Genomic DNA, 17,599 nt, shown 5'->3' with positions numbered 1-17,599 from the left:
TCTGGCTCATTGTACAATGTTTTTCCACTCTCTTGGTGCCCACTGCCATGTTCCCTTCTGGGACTCCCTTTCATGTGCTCCCTTTTAACTTACAACTTTCAACAGTTTAATTATCTAAAAAGCAAATTAAAAGTATATTGGATGTGAATTGGAATGTCATTCATAACCTGGAAAATCTGTCAGTCCCGCACCAAAGTCATGAAAAATTCTGTATTGGAATTTTACTGCATCAGAAAAACTACAAACTAATAACAAAATTTTATTCACATGGTTATGCAAAGGTCAAAAGTACAAAGATTATTGCAAAGAAGTTATGCTTATGGTAATATGACAGTGTGGGAATCCCCAATCAGAAGACAAATGGTGATTCATTACTTTGTTCCACTGAAAAGCATATATACTTTGCATCTCCATTGTACAATTATGCAAGGAATTTACTTATGATTCAGAACGTCATGACGTGCTTTATTGCTGTGAATAATTATGTGTACGCATATTCAGTAACACGTCTAACACATGCAACTCACAAGCACAGAATGAGGAAGGAGGAGAAAATATTAGTAATACTTTAGTCACTGTGCTATATTTGATGGAATCAGTTAAATCTCATTGCAATCCCAATATAAGAGCGAGCTTTCGCAGTTTTTTTTCCACTGCGAAAAAAAAACGGCAGACGCAATCTCAATGGCTCTTCACATGGCCTTAGCTCACTTGGACAATGCCAACACCTATGCGAGGATGCCGTTCATCGACAATAGCTCAGCATTTAACATCAGCATTCCCACAAACCTGATAAGTTACAGAACCTGGGCCTCTGTACCTCTCTTGGCAATTGGATCCTCAACTTCCTAACTGGCAGACCACAATCTGTACGGATTGGTGATAATAACAACTCCTTGCTGATGATCAATACTGGTGCAACTCAGTGGTGTGTGCTTAGCCCACTGCTCTACTCGCTCTGTACCCATGACTGCGTGGCTAGGCATAGCTCAAATACCAACTGTAAAATTGCTGATGATACAACCATTGTTGGTAGAATCTCAGATGGAAACGAAAGGGTGTACAGAAGCAAGATATACCAGCTATAAGGTTCGTGAGGCATGACTTGCTACTCACAAAGCCATGCTGACCATCCTTTATCAGATTAAACTTATCCAAATGCTCGTAAAATCTGTCTCTAAGAATCCTCTCCAATAGTTTTCCCAACACTGATGCAAGACTGACTGGACTATATAGTTCCCAGGGTTATTCGTATCATCTTTCTTGAACAAAGGAATAACATTTGCCACCCTTCTGGTACTACTTCTATGGCCAGTGAGCATGCAAAGATAATTGTTGAAGGTGCAGCAATCTCGTCTTGCTTCTTATAGTAACCTATAGGATATATTCTGTCCCACCCTGGGGATATATTTATCCTAATATTTTTCAAAAATTCCAGTACATTCTCTTTAAGATCAACATGTTCCAGCACACCAGTCTGTTCTACAGTGGATTCACATTTATCAATGTCCCCATCACTGGTGAATAACATAGCAAAGTATTCATTATGGACCTCCCATACCACTTCTATCTTGAGGCACACGTTTTCTATTTTATCCCTGATCAGTGCTTTCCTCACTCTAGTCATACTTCAGTTCTTCATGTACATGTAGAATACCTTAGGTTTTTCTTAATCCTACCCACCAAGGTCTTCTCATGTCCCTTTCTGGCTCTCTTAAATCCATTCTTAAACTCTTTCCCATCTTCTGTGTAATTTTTTAGACCAGTTTGATCCTTGCTTCCTAAACCTTATGCAAGTCTGTTTCTTCTTCTCAACCAGATGTTCCACATGCTTCCTTCACCCTACCTTTCTTTCCTTGCCTCAACGGGACATCCAGAAAGCCACACAAGAGTTCCTTAACAACATTTCTGTTGTGCATTTTCTTGAGTACATCTGTTCTCAGTTTAAACTCCAAAGTTCCTGCCTAAAAGTATCGCAATTTACCTTCCTCCAATTAAATACTTTCCCAGACTGCCTTCTCCTATCCCTCTTCAAGGCCACAGTGCAGATCAGGGAGCTGTGGTCACTGTCTCCAAAATGCCCACCCACTGAGTGATCTGACACCTGACCAGATTCATTGCATAGTACCAGCCCAGTATGGCCTCTCCTCTTGTTGACCTGTTAACATACTGTATCAAGAATCATTCTTGGACACACTTAAATTCCACCCCATCTAAACTTTTTGCACTGAAGGAGTTGCCAATCAATATTAGAAAAGTTGAAATCATCCATGACCATAACCTTGTTATTTTTGCATTTTTCCAAAATCTGTCTTCCTATCAGCATCAACAGTGTCTCTTTTGGGATGGGGGGGGGGGGGGTTCTATAGAATACTCTCAATAGTGATTACTCCCTCACACAAAATGCTGGTGGAACACAGCAGGCCAGGCAGCATGTATAAGGAGAAGCAATGTCGACATTTCGGGCCGAGACCCTTGGTCAGGATTGCTCCCTTCTTATTTGACTTCCACCCACACAGAGTCAGTAGATAATATCCACAGGATGTGAGGATGTCCACTGTTCCTGATTAGCAATGCCACTCTTCCACCTCTTACCTCCCTTCCTGTCCCTTTTGAAACATCTAAACCAAGGAGTATCTGGCAACCACTCCTGCCCTTGTGACAGTCAAGTCTCCATAACAACCCATTTCAGTTTCAACCCACCCAACTGACTGCAATTATGCCCTTCCCACTGTCTGTTCTTCCTCACAGTCTCTCTACATGCTGCATCTACCTCTACACCAACTATCTCATCCTCTGACTTATCACTGTTTGTAATCACCCTGCCAAACTAGCTTAAACCTTCCCTAACAACTCTAGCAAACCTACCCATGACAGTACTGGTCGTCTTGATGATGAGAGGCATTGATCATGTGGACAATCAGAGGCTTTTTCCCCAGGGCTGAAATGGTTGCCACAAGAGGACACAGGCTTAAGCTGCTGGGGAGTAGGTACAGAGGAGATGTCAGGGGTAAGTTTTTTTAAACTCAGAAAGTGGTGAGTGCATGGAATGGGCTGCTGGCAACGGTGGTGGAGGTGGATACGATAGGGTCTTTTGAGAGACTTTTGGACAGGTACATGGAACTTAGAAAAATAGAGGGCTATAGGTAAGCCTAGTAATGTCTAAGGTAGGGACATGTTCGGCACAACTTTGTGGGCTGAAGGACCTGTATTGTGCTGTAGGTTTTCTATGTTCCTCTTCAAGTTCAGGTGTAACCCATCCTTTTAGTACAGGTTATACCTTCCCCAGAAGAGATCTCAATGATTAACAAATCTGATACCCTGCCCACTGCACCAATTCTTCAGCCACATATTCAACTGCCAAATTATCCTATTCTTACCTCACTGGTGCACAGTGGAGATTACCACAATTGAGGTCCTGCTTTTCAACTTCCTACCAAGCTCCCTTTTTGCTCTTTAGCATCTCATCTCTTTTCCTACCCATGTCATTGGTACTAGTTGTTCACCCTCCCTCCCTCCACAGAATGATGTGGACCTGATCTGAGATGTCCCTGACTCTGGCAACTAAGAGGCAACACACCATCTGTGAGTCTACAAACTCCCGTTCCCCTAACAGAACCAGTCTGGTTCTGGTCCTTATGGCTTTCACTGCATAGGATGTCCCCCATATCACTATCCAAAAGTGCTATATCTGTTATTGAGGGGAACAGCCACAGAGGTACGCTGCACTATCTGCTTATTCCCCTTCCCTCTTCTGACATGATTTTGATAAAAGGCAATTGGCCTGATGTTGACATTACTTGAACTGCTGAGCATTTCTAGCATTTACTGCTTTTATTTCAGATTTCTACCACCTGCAATAATTTATTTTCAAAATATGCACAATTGCATCACCCACTTTAAAAAAATTCTGCAAGACAAAATTATAGGAGCAACATTGCTCATTTCCTTCTGAGTATACATTCACAGCTCCGGGAACCCAGTTTCAACCTCAGTTTCAAATGCTGTTCTTGTGCAGTTCTCCTGTTCCCCCTGGGGCTTCAGTTTACTCCCATGTCTAGACATGAGTATTGGTAGGTTGATTAGCTGATATATATTGCACTTTTTGTTGGTGAGCAATTAGTAGGGCAGTTGATTTCAATGTAGAAAGAAAATAAGTGGATTATTCTGTATATCAGAATTGTCCGTAATAGTCTTAGGGAGTTGCGAAATATGCTACTTAGACTTTATTTATTTGCTCTTATTTTTGGCACAAGAAATATCTTCAATACAAGACCAAAATTGCTAATTGGCGATATTAACAATTTAATGCTTCAATTATCTTTTAAAAGGGAAAAGATTCTAATTACAAATTATTTACTTTTTTAAAAATGCAGCAGGGTGTTCAATTTATAGATTTCAATAGGTAAAATGGATCCAAAACAGGCTTTGGATCAAAAGAACACAAGCATACAGTGTCTCCATATGGACTGAATGAAGATTTGCTTGGTTGTTATTTGAGGGTAGAGGGTTTCTGGCAAGGTCGACATGAAAGTTACTCTGTGCTGGGCCTTGATGAAAAGAGCAAGAACCAAGCAGCTCGCAGGATGGGGGAGGAAGCAGAAAGAGCCTCTATACCATAATTTACACCAAATCTGTTTACTTCATTGATCCAAAATCCCTCACATTAGTGAGATGCTAAAAATTTGCCTAATAAAGCTATGAAAATCAAAATGCTGAAGGATGATTATGCAAGAGGATAATAAAGGAGAAGGGGAAGTGAGATGAGGTAAGCACAACGCTAGACTAAATGGCCCACATGATCCAGAAAAGTAGAAAACGTCTTGTAGGTCAGAAATTGCATTTGTACATCCCATCTCAGCAAACTTATTCACATGTATGCGGTTCGGAAATTATTCCTATGCAGCACAAACCCCCCCCCCCCCAGAAAATATTGAAGCGCTCAGTAGATTAACAACATCTGGCAGGAGTGTGTATTTCTGCCACTTCTTATTCCTCCAAGATAATTAATCCTTCACATCCACATCCAGTCATTTTTTTCTTCTTATACGTTAATGAAAGCTTTTATAGTCCATTGTGTTTGACACAAGATTATTCATTATACTTTCCAAATAAAAATTTCCTGGTCTTTTGCTGAATTTTGAAATTTTCCCAATCTTTGGACCTAACTTCTTTTTCAAACAATAGTAGCTTTTCCACTGATTAAAACTATTACAATGTTTCTTTTCATCTACTATTGAATTACCCCTTTCCTTCTTGATTACATTTGAGGTACATTATCCATTAATTCTCTGAACATCAGCCTTTGTCACACCTTTTAGTAAAGTTTTTAAATCTATCACAGTCAACTTAAATTGAATACTTATTATTGTTTCCATTTTGACTAAAGGTCCCAATTTTGGATTGAATCCTAATTATGCAAAAATTTAAAATACCAAAACATTAAGATCGCCCTTCCTGAAATGCCATACGACATTGGAGCAGAATTTGGCTATTCGGTAATCAAGAACCTACCAACCTCCACTTTAAATATACCCAATTACTTGCCCCCCCCCCCCCCCCCCCCACAGCCATCTGTGGCAATGAATTCCACAGATACACTACTCTGGCTAAAGCAATTCCTACTCATCTGTGTTCTAAATGGCCGTCCCTCTATTCTGAGGCTGTACGCTCTGGTCCAAGATTCCACCACAATAGGAAATATCCTCTCCTCATCCTTATCTAGTCCTTTCAATATTATATCCCTCACCCCCTCCCCATCAATTTCTAAACTTCAAGGAGTAGACCCAGAGCACGACACTCCTCACATGATAACTGTTTTATTTCCAGAACCATTATTGTGAACATTGTCTAGGCCCTCTCCAATGCCAGTACATTTCTTCTTAGTTAAGGGGGACAAAACTGTTCACAAAACTCTGGTTTGACCAGTGCTTTAATAAAGCTTCAACAATTTATTTTTGCTTTAATGTTAGTCCTCTTGAACTGAATGTTAATATTGCATTTGCCTTCCTTACCACTAACTCAACCTGCAAGTTAACCTGTAGGAAATCCTACACAAGGGTCTCAAGACCCTTTCCTCTCTGATTTTTGTATTTTCCCCCCCATTTAGAAATAATCTACAGCTTTAATCCTTCTACCAAATTGCATCATCATACACTTCCATAAATTTCATCTGCCACCCCTATGCCCATTCTCCTAATCCAAGTCCTGCAGATCCCCTGATTCCTCAACACTACCTGGCCCTCCACCCACCTTCATATCAACTGCAATCTTAACCACAAAGCCATCAATACCATCATCCAAATCAGTGACATAACATGAAAAGAAGCGACCCCAACACTGAACCCGGCAGAAAAGCACTAGTCACTGTAGCCAAGCGGAAAAAGCTCCTTTTCTTTCCACACTTTGCCTCCTACCAGTCAACCAATCTTCTACCCATGCTAGTATCTTTCCTGTAATACCATGGGTTCTTGTTTAGCAGTCTCATGTGTGGCACTTTGTCGAAGACCTTCTGAAAACCCCTAGACTCTTCCTTGTCTATTCTGCTTATTTCCTGAGATAATTCCAACAGATTTGTCAGGCAGGATTTTGCCTTCAGAAAACCATGCTGACTTGGGCCCATTTATCATGTGCCTCCAAGTACCCTGAAACCTCATCCTTATCAATGGACTCCAACTTCTCCCAACCATTGAGCCATGGCTAACCTATAATTTCCTTTCTTCTGCCTCACTCCTTCTTAATGAGTGGAGTGACATTTGCAATCTGCCAGTCCTCCTAAACCATTCCAGAAACTAGTGATTCTTTAAAGATCATTAATAATGCCTCCACAATCTCTTTACCTACCTCTTTCAGAACTCTGGGTGTGGTCTGGTCCAGGTGACTTACCTACCTGCACACCTATCAGCTTCCCAAGCACCTTCTCCTTAGTAATAGCAACTACACTCACTTCTGCTCTGACAGTCTCGAATTTCTGGCATACTGCTAATGTCTTCCACAGTAAAGACTGTTACAAAAGACTTATTAATTTCATCTGCCATATTTTTGTTTCCCAATACTACCTCTCCAGCATCTTTTTCCAGCAGGCTGATAATCCACTCATGCCTTTCTTTTACTCTTTATACAAGTGAAAGAAAAACTTTTGGTATCCTCTTTTGTATTATTGGCTTGCTCTTCTTAATATTACAACTTTAACTATAAGAACTAATTCTTTCGCAGCAAAATATTATATCAAAAATAGCCTTTCCCTGAAAGTATCCTTAACACATCGAGATTAAGAGCTTTACCCAAAAAGAAGGCTAAATTTTGCTCCGGATTAAAGAAGTACTTTAGACAATCTATAAATCAGTTTATCTCACCAAGTAGCAATCCAGAATTTATATTCTTTAAGTCTCCCCCCCCCCCCCCCCCCCCACCTCACTGACATACACATTTTGTGCTCTCTACACAGGGCCTTATACATTTCCTATATTCTTGGTCATAACATGGACAGCAATGACTGAATCAATTACCTATTTCCTTCTGTAATATGCTTTCAAGTGTGAAGTTATCACACTGGCACCAAATATACATGGGTTCTTAGATCCTGCTAAAAAAATATACTTTGCCTCATAACTGCATCATCTGCAACTCCCACCATTCACATCCTAACCAGTCTCCTCCTCATTTATTTCATTGAAGATATTCTTTCTTTCAAGTGTCATGTTCAGCAGATATCTTACTCTTGTGAATTAGTTACTAAAAACAAACAGAAGCTGGAAATCTTAAGCCACACACACACAAAATGCTGGAGGAACTCAGCAAGTTATCATCTATGGAGAAGAATGAAGTAATGAAGTATATTCCTCACTGTAAGATATTGCCTTACTTAGTGAGTTCCTCCAGCATTTTTATATATTTATTTAGATATGCCACACGGTAACAGGCCCTTCTGGACAACGAGCCCATACCACCCAATTAACCCCGAGAATAATTTCATACTTACGACATTGCAACATTACTTCCATCAATTACGATATGTTTTAAATTTTGTTTCCCAGGAGCGTTTGTTAGGTTTAGTTTGTAAGGCCCTTTAAGTAAATCATGGAAACGTTGAGCTCCAGTTACTGAAGCTCTTACTGGTTGATTAGAAGGCACAACACAATTAACAGGCAAATTAGTCTGTTCAGAACTTCCTCTTGCTACAATATCATTTTCATTTATCATTCTCTCATTAGTCAAGTCACTGGTCCAAAGCTTAGCTGAGCAAAAACTTTCAGCGCCTTTAGTTGGTCTGAGTGCAGGCAGCTTTAAGACTTTGTCTTTGTTATTCTGTGCATTACCAATCAATGCTACATCTTCAGAATGGAAATTTTCTTTAAGTAACTCACTTCTCTGTGGAAAAGAACTGGTGCTTGAAGCAGATATTTGCTTTCTCAGTTTTTCTTCAGCAGTTCCAATGGTACAATCTTCAAGTTTCTTCATGTATGAATTCCTTGCTTCATTCATTAGCCTTTCACGAGTGTTATTTGGAACAGATGTTTGATCCGTCTCACTAGCCTGCTCTTTTTCCAAACGGTTACTTTCTTCAACAATTTTCTTTAGCAGTTCCATAGGTTCCTCAGTCTCTCCCATTTCCTTAATGACTTTTTTAACAATATCAATGGAATAACCCATTGATGTAAAAAACTCCATTAGCATTCTGAACTCCTTTTCTGAAGTAGCAGTGATAGAGTCTTCCTCAATTTGATTATCTTGCTGTCCACTTAAGGGATGAATCAATACATCATCAGAATCAGTGACCAAATCAATGCAAGGTGATTTTGCTGTAGCATTAATTGCAGTGAACTCTTCAATATCACCAGAAAACTGCCGTTTTGTATGTCTGTCTTCACTAGCAGATGATCTTCTTTTGCATGACTGTCTTTCCTTAACCACTGATGTCTCCTCACGAGATATTTCTGTTTCTCTTCCTGACTGTTGTGTATCTTGTGTAAGCACTGTGTCCATTTGGTGAGCTAGTTCAGATACAGGTGTTCCAGCCTGTTTTCTAATTTCTTCAAAAGATGGCAGATCATTGCATTTTTCCTCTGGACGTTGTGTCTCTAGAGAAGAATCCACTCCATCATGGACAACAGGTTGGGAATGATCAGTATCCAAAGTAAGATCTATACATGTTTTAAGATGAAGTACTTCTTGAGTAAGATTCAGTAGCTCCTCTTGTACTGAACTTGGCAAGAGCAGCAAATCCATTGTGTATTTATCAGCATGTAATTCTACAAAAAGTTTGAACTTTCTTTTAATGCTAGATTCCCTTCTGGGTGGTAAACATTGATTATCTCTAAAAAGCTTCACAAACTGCTGTATTCGAGTTTTTGCCATTATCACTGCCTCGGCACATCCATAAATGGCAATCACTCCAGCACTTTTCATAGAGATGTCAGCACAAGTGTCTTGTATAAGACTCTTGAGAAACAAGCCCCTGGCTCCTGCAAAAATGCAATGCATATCCTTTGGATAACACTCAATTTGATGAAGCTCTGGATTACAAATGCCCTTGATATATTCCTAAAAGAAAGACAAAACAAAATTAGATGGCTCTTCATTCAATGCTACTGCAAATGTTCTATTCTCAGTCTTTGTGGGGGGAGGGGGGAAATCAAGTAAGAATTTTTATTTTTTTTGCAAAATGGCCAAGGAAAGATAGTATTATTGTTGATCCAAGTGACAACTCCTTGGCAATTTTGAAACGAGATACAAGAACAATGCATTTAATAAAATATTCTGACTAAGGCAAAATATTTTAAAATTTAGATGTAAAAATTATATAGTAAAATGACCAATATTCAGAGCATCACTGCCACATCAGAATAGAGAATTATGAAAAATTATGTTTGACCTTGCATAAAATTACAGAAATAACTCATTTTGATACTGATCATGTCTAGCCCAAACAAATCAATTTATACCCGAAGAAAGAGAACGTTGGAAAACTCAGGAGATCCAGCAGCATTAACTGGAGAAAAACTGTCAAATTTTGGGTCAACAGTGCTTCATTAGAACTACAAAATGGAATGTGGAGGAACAAACAAAATGCTGGAAAAACTCAGTGGATCATGTGAGTAGATTGTTTAAGTTACAGAGAGGGGAAGATTCCCCTTCATTTTCTTCCAACCTAATCTCTTCCTCTGGTCTCTTCACTTGACATTTTCACTATATCCATTCTGAACTTCCTCAGCTTCAATTCTTTATTCCCCCATCATAAAGAATTCTGAACTCGACATGATGCTGTCATCAGCTGTTGCACTTATCTCTGCATCCATTCTTCACCTCAGCTGGTGGATGCATTTTCGTTTCCTGAATTCTCAAATCAACTTGACTCTCAGCTTTTACCCCTTAAGCCTATTCTGTGATAACTGATGACAGAACATTGACTATTTCAACAGTCTTTACTCATTCTGATCTACCCCCTCTGAACTTATTGTACCCCACTCACTAGAGACCAATTCCATCAAACAACCCAAGATGGCAGTGATATTGCAAACTGACCTCTACCTCAGAAACTGTGCATCAAGTGTAAAACATATCTTACCATACCATGACCCCAATGCTAAACATCAGACCACTGACTTCCAGACAAATGCAGGCCTCATTTTATCTGGTCAACAGCTCCACAGGCTCCAGATCCCAGTCAACCTATGTATTAATTCCTCCCCAAAAATGCAGAAGGACTGCCCCAACAAACCCATTATTTCCACCATTCTTGTCCCAAGATTTATTTCTTCCTCCCTTAACTCTGATTTTCCACTTGTCTAGCACTTTGCACTTTTATTAGTGTTGAATTCAGTGCCTTCCTAACTCTGAGTTTTCAATCCACAGTGAACCTTTCACTTCTTCCCTAAACTGAGGTCCAGCCAGTCATGTTTCAGCATCACTCTTCACCTGGCTAAACTCACTCTTGAAAAAAATTCTCCTTCACTTCTGCTCATTTTCTGCAAATCAAAAATGTAGCTCTGGGGTCTTCACTGACAATTTCCACCCTGCTCTCATTGTCAACTGGCCCATATATGATTCTTCCCTTACTTTTATCATCTTGTCTCAGGGAAGAGGTTAGCAACTAGTATCCATTAGAAGCCTACCAACCACCCTCACCCCTCCCCCAACTTTGTTGACTGCACCTCCTCCTACCCTACTTTTTGCAAGGACTCTATTTGCTCAACTGTACTTGGTCTGATCACAAGACTTTCCACACCAGTAACTTTAATATTTTTGTCTTTGTCCTCAACCATGAGTTTCTTTTAACCATAGTCGGTCAACTATACTTACAGCACAGGCTCTCACCAATCTCCCCTCCCAATGAAGGGAGGTTGAAGGTTCCTCTCATCTTCATCTTGCATTCTATCAGCCTCCTCTTTTCGCAGATCATCCCCCACAATTTCTGCCGTCTTTAACAAAATTTCACAGCTGGATGTCTTCCCCTCCCCCTTCAGCATTCAGAGGGACCTGTTGCTTCCATGATTCCCTCATAGCCACTCCCATCCAAAACCAATCATCCTCCTTGGAGCACTTCTCACATAAACAAGGCAACTGCAACACCTGTTCTTTATTTCATCATCCAGGAACCTAGCCTTTCAAGGTGAAGTAGCAATTAGCTCAAATGCTGGAGAAAAGCTGGAGTAATTTTATCCAGATTGGATACCCTCTATATGGAACACACTGTTCAGTCTGAGGGAAAGCCCAGTCTTCTTAGTTACTAGTCACCTTAATCAGTAACTTATCGCAGACATCGCACATCTTTCAAACTCTGCAACATATTCGTTTTCTTGCTTTTCATGTTCTTAAAATATTTAATGACAACTGCAGGTGGGCATTTGGCCCATCAGATTCAAGCCTATCCTCAGAACAATCTCAATTTTATTTTGTCTTTGTTACCCTGTAACACTTACTACTAATTACATTTATATTCATTTGTCTATAACAAGCAGTAACTTACAGTAGCCAATCAGGCATGGTTTTAGGAATTGGGGAACAAGGGGAACTAGACCACCTAGCAAAAACCAACACTCTACAGAGCATTCTATAGGTCAAACACAATAGCAAAAATTGCAGACAACACACACCCAGTGTTACGATTCCCCGAAGGACAAGTCCTTAATCCAAAATTTTAGCCTTGCCTATTTTTGTTTCTTTCCCCACTGGTATTATTTGATCTTCTTAGTTCAGTTTTCATTTTGCATTTCAACCTGCACCATTTTGCTCCAATTGGTTGACTAAAACAAAGAGCAAGATTATACTTAGCATCATTCTACCTATTTTTATAAAAGACTGTTTAACAAACTAATGATTTAATTCAATTGCAGCTTTTGAATGTTGCAACCATGGAATTTTCTGTAAACATACCATGACTTAAATGTCAAGTATTCTAAACATTTTGCTTTTCTCCCATAAGTCAACAGTATTATGTTCTATCCAAACTCACACCAACCCTGAGAGAACCCTGAATATTTTTAAAGAAAAAAACTGCCTTTTAAAATTTAATAGCATTGGCTGGATAATTTTTAGCCGCTCAAGAATCAAGCTTTTGCTAAAATACAAGCTAAGTCGCCGCTCTGTCTTCAAGTGTACAGCGAATCCAATTAAAGTAACACAATTAACTTCCCCTTTCAGAACTAGATTCTTATTCCGTAACTGAAGACACGAAGGATTTATCATGGAATTAGCATACACTTTAAAACTTAGATTTCGTGCATTAAAAAGTCCCAAAGTTAGCCCAAACTCTTGGGAAGTACCAAACTTAGTTTCCCGGCCTAAGCGACAATTTCAAAACTATAACAAAGAAATCGTTTGGGAAGTCTATCATCCATAATGTTTACTGTTGGTGTAACACGGCCGACTGGGGTTATTTTTGTTAACCTATTTCCGCTTTACCCCCTCCTTGGGGAGAAGATCGAGAATGAACAGAAACACTCAGTCTGAGGCCAATAGGCCAAGGTAGAACTCAAACATTCCCATAGCCTACCTTCGCTTTCCTCACATGCTCCTGAGTCCCCTTTAGTTGGGCCCAGATCTGCTGAGAGTCAACCGACTCCGGTATGTATCGTGCCATTAGCGTCGGTGCCAAGATGGTCAGGACAACCTGGAAGAGCTCCTGAATTGCATCTTTATTGTTCTCCAGGTAAATCTGTTTGTCTCTGGATACGGCGAACTCATCGCTAACCTGGGCCCCGACCTGGCCGATGTCCTGAGCCTGGCATCGGCGGGGAATTACGTCCGAGGTTCCGGAAGGACCGACTCTGTACGGCTGGTTTTGAGCCACATGACGGCTCGAAGTCGCCACTCCAGCCATGATGAGTCGCTCGGTGTAGTTACTGGTGGCCATGAAGCACTACCGTGACCAGGGCCGCTCTCCGTCTCCACTCTCCGACATCGCGAATCCACCTCAACACAGGAGGTGGGGGAAACCAGACCGCCCGGGGCATTGACGTCACCACGTAGCAAACGTCAGCGCTCTGCTCGCCCATAGGCGGGCTATGTTATGACGGGGACGAGCACGGGCACGGGCACGAGCGGTGGATAGGGACTTTCCTCGCCCTGATGATGCCACATTGGGGAGTTCCGTGTTCTTGGTGTAAACGGGTGTGTACCTGCAAATTACACAATGCATTCACATTAAGAAAGGGTGGAATTACTATTAGCGAGGCCCTTTCAAATTTGCTTAAAAACTTGCCAGTTGATATGCTGGATATCTGAAGTGAAAACAGAAAATGCTGAGGCCACTCAGCAGGTTAGGCACCATCCGTGGACATGGAAACAGTATTTATTGCTTCTGGTTGATGATCCTTCGTCAGAACTGGACTTTTGCCAGTATATGTTGGGTCTTTGTCATTTTAACCCATGGAATTGTATCAAGAAGATACGGAAACAGGAATGCAAGTTTCTGAGAAGGTCCGTGAAGTAAGATGCTGAGAGGATCTTTCCCTCTGTACAGAAGAATATAAGAATTAGCTATCTGACACACTACGTCTGCACTGCCCTTTCAACATGGCTGATTTTCTTTTGTTCTATTTTTGTACCACCTCCTCAAACGTATGTTGATTTGAATGACCTATTGACTAAACCTCTACAGCCTCCTGGATGAAGAATTCCCAAGATTCACCATCTCTTGATTGAAGAAATTTCTCTTCAAACTTGTCTACACCTTATTCTGAGATTGTGACCACTAGTTCTAGACTCTGTAACCTCCCTACATCTACTCTTGTAAAGCCTTATCCATGTAACTGAACGTTTTTTAAACTTTGTAACTGTAGCCGCCTCTGCCACATTCTCTGGAGGCTTGTTCCATGTACCTATTAACCTCTATCTGAAAATGTTGCTCCTCCGATCTCTTTAAATCTTTCCTCTTTCATCTTAAACCTCTAGTTTTAGACTGCCCTGCCCTGGGGAAAAAGACTAACTTGTCACCATTTCTATGCTCCTCATGAATTTATATACCATGAATGGGTCACCTTCAGTTCCCTATGTTCCATGGGAAACAGCCCCACATTATCCAGTGACTCCTTGTCTCTTTCTAATTATAGCTGTCCCAACCTGGTAACATCCTGGTGAACCTTTTCTGCCTCTTTTCCAGTTTAGAATCAGTGCTGCAGCTTGATGGACAGGACTGCTCAATCCTTTAAAGGTAGAGGAGGTGGAGAATGTTCCAACATATCACCTGCAGAACCAAAGGAGCAAACGACCACAGTTACACCACTGTCAAGAATGCTTACAGTGCCATCCCATGCCCACACTTTGAAAAGTCCACTCACTTGGCTGTACTTCTACTGGCAGTGAATAGGCAGTGAATAAAGATCGTGGCGCCTGAGGTGAGGACCAAGCAGGTATGGTGAGGGGAGGCGGAGGAACGCTTATAGGACTGCTTTGAATCAGTGTATTGGTGATATTCAGGGTCTGATCTTTGAATCTGAATGAATACGCCACAAATGTCCCCAACTTCATCAACCTATGTGGATGAGTGTGTGCCTTTGAAAACATACCCAGACCAAAAGCCATGAATGAGCCAGATTTGTAGTCTGCTGAGGGCTAGATCTGTGGCATTCAAGACTGGTGATCCAGAACACAAGAAGTCTAGGTACAACTTACAGAAGGCTATTTAAGGCTGAATGAACAATTTTGACTGAAGTTAGAGATGGAATTGGATGCATGTCAGGTCTGGCAGTCGGAGTTTCCCACTGCTTCAAAAGTGCTCCAATCATACCATTGCCCAAGAAGAAGATGAGCGCCTCAACGACTATTGACTAGTAGCACCCACATCTACCATGATGAAGTGTTTTGAGAGGGTGATCATTGCCAGAATCAACTCCTATCACCCCAATAGATCCACAGGGGATGCAATCTCACTGGCTCTCCACTCATGCTTAGATCACCTGGCCAACAGTAATACCTGCATCAGGTTGCTGTTTATTGATTACAGCTTAGTGTTCAACACAATCATATCCTCATTACTAATCAACAAGTTCAAAATCTGATCCTCTGTACCACCCTCTACAACTGGATCTTTGACTTCCTCATTGGGGAGACCACACAGTCCGTGCAGATCAAAAATAACATCTCCACCTCACTGACAATCAACACTGGTGCATCTCAATGATGAGTGCTTAGCGCACTGCTCTATTCTCTCTAAACCCACAACTGTGTGGTTAGGCATAGCTCAAATGCCATCTATAAAATAGGTCTAAGAAGGTGCTGGTGAAATACACCAACACGTTACTGGCAGCAAACAAAACTTCGAACTACTTTGTTACTCGCACTTTTTCTGGAAAACGATCACTGCAATTAGTATTCTGTAACTTCCCTTTCATAGTTGAGCTTTTGAGCTGCCTGTACAACCTGGCGTTTTTGCAGTGTGAACTGAAGTCTTGAAGGTGTGAGACAGTGTGGTGTGGCATGTACCAGCCAAATCAAGGTGACGGGGCCCGGACTTGAGAGTGAGGAGTGAGCCAATGTGGCTTCTGCTGGAGTGAACATAGCCAATTTAAAGTGGCAGATCTGAGGTGAGGCAGCAGGGCCTGGTTCCATGAGCTAATGTTTGACTTATAGTAATGAATGAGTTAATGTTTGACTAATTTAAGTGCCATGCCAGATTAAAAAGGTCAGGGTGACGGGGGTTTGAGACGAGGGTTAAGCTCACTGGTTGGCAATGTTTACTCATCTCTGCACTGAACTGAAACTGTGGCCTGCAGCTAATGGGCTCCTGGGCCAGCTGCAACAATGAGCTGGCTTTGTGACTGTGAACTCACTTTCATGAACTTTAGTTATGAATGTTATTTGCTTTTTTATTATTTGCATGGTTTATTCTTATTTTTTGAATAAGTTGGCATTTGGCAGTCCTTTTTAATAGATTCTGGTGGGTTTCTTTGTTTTGTGGCTGCTTGTAAGGAGATGCACCTTGAGGTTGTATATAGTATACATTCTTTGATAGTGAATGTACTTTGAGCTTTGCATTTGCTGATGAATCAACTATTGCTTGCAGAATTTCAGATGTTGGCCAGATGACATTTGGAGCAAAATAGATCAGCTTGCACTTATTGTCATGTCAGTAAGACCAAGGAATTGACTGGCGACTTCAGAAAGGGGAAGTCAGAACGCACACTCATTGAGGGATCAGAAGTGGAAAAGGTGAGCAGTTTCAAGTTCCTGGGCGCCAACATCTCTGAGGATCTAACCTGGGTCCAACATATTGATGCAATTACAAAGAAGGCATAACAAGTCTATATTTTATTAGGAGTTTGAGGAAACTTGGTATGTCACCAAAGACTTTCACAAATTTGTACAGGTGTACTGGGGAGAGCATTCTCATAGGTTGCATCACCATCTGGTGTGGAAGGGCCACTGCACAGGATCAGAAAAAGCTGCAGAAAGTTGTAAAGAGAGCTAGCTCCATAACAGGCACTGTCCTCCCCAGTTTCAAGGACACCTTCAAAAGACGATGCTTCAAGAAAGTGGCACCCATCATCAATGACATCCACCATCAAGGACATCCATCACCCAGTACGTGCCCTCTTTGCATTTCTACCATCAAGAAGGGGGTACAGAGGCCTGAAGATACACACTCAACATTTCAGGGACAGCTTCTTTCCCTCAGATTTTTGAATGGACAATGAACTCATGAACTATACCTCACTAATTTTGTTGCTCTCTTTTTGAACTACTTTCTTAATTTACTTTATATGCTTACAGTAATTTACAGTTTAAAAATTATTATGTATTGTAGTATACTTCTACTACAAAGCAACAAATTTCATGATGTATGCCAGTGATATTAAAGCTGATTCTGATTCCTTCGTATAGAATGGTACATAGTATTCTAAATTGTGGTGTCATCAACGTGTTGTAGGATGTCTTGTATATCAGTGATTCCAACAAATCATTGTTCAGAAAAAAAAAATCTATGTGAAACATCATTCTTTTGCTAAGGACCATGATCTTGTAATTCCTTTGCTAATCACCTTTATATATAACCACGGAGCCAGAAAGTGTTGGCGAGGTCCTAAATGAATGCTCTTCATTGGTATTTACAAAGGAAACAGACTTTGTAGTGAAAAGAGACTTTCAGAGAAGGGGAAGG

At 40.8% G+C, this 17,599-nt stretch overlaps 1 protein-coding gene and 1 long non-coding RNA gene across 2 annotated transcripts in view; one reads left to right on the top strand and one right to left on the bottom strand.

The window, feature by feature from the left end:
* LOC140740669 (NEDD4-binding protein 1-like) overlaps window positions 1–13,457 on the bottom strand; it is a 28,999-nt gene extending 15,542 nt beyond the window's left edge. The window contains exons 1-2 of the mRNA XM_073070062.1: window positions 12,995–13,457; window positions 7,982–9,543 (exon numbers count right to left, since the gene is read on the bottom strand). Of these exons, the coding sequence (XP_072926163.1) occupies window positions 7,982–9,543; window positions 12,995–13,354 (1,922 nt within the window). The 5' untranslated portion in view covers window positions 13,355–13,457. The remainder of the gene's footprint in view (window positions 1–7,981; window positions 9,544–12,994) is intronic.
* Window positions 13,458–13,550: 93 nt separating this feature from the next.
* LOC140740985 (uncharacterized) lies at window positions 13,551–17,306 on the top strand. Its single transcript, XR_012101976.1, has 3 exons — window positions 13,551–13,611; window positions 14,603–14,837; window positions 16,505–17,306. It is a non-coding gene; the product is annotated as an uncharacterized lncRNA (long non-coding RNA).
* The last annotated feature ends 293 nt before the right edge of the window (window positions 17,307–17,599 follow it).

Source organism: Hemitrygon akajei, chromosome 17 (assembly GCF_048418815.1).
Source record: "Hemitrygon akajei chromosome 17, sHemAka1.3, whole genome shotgun sequence".
Lineage (NCBI taxonomy): Eukaryota > Metazoa > Chordata > Chondrichthyes > Myliobatiformes > Dasyatidae > Hemitrygon > Hemitrygon akajei.
The sequence above is the reverse complement of the archived record's forward strand: the minus strand, read 5'-3'. Positions and strand labels throughout refer to the sequence as shown.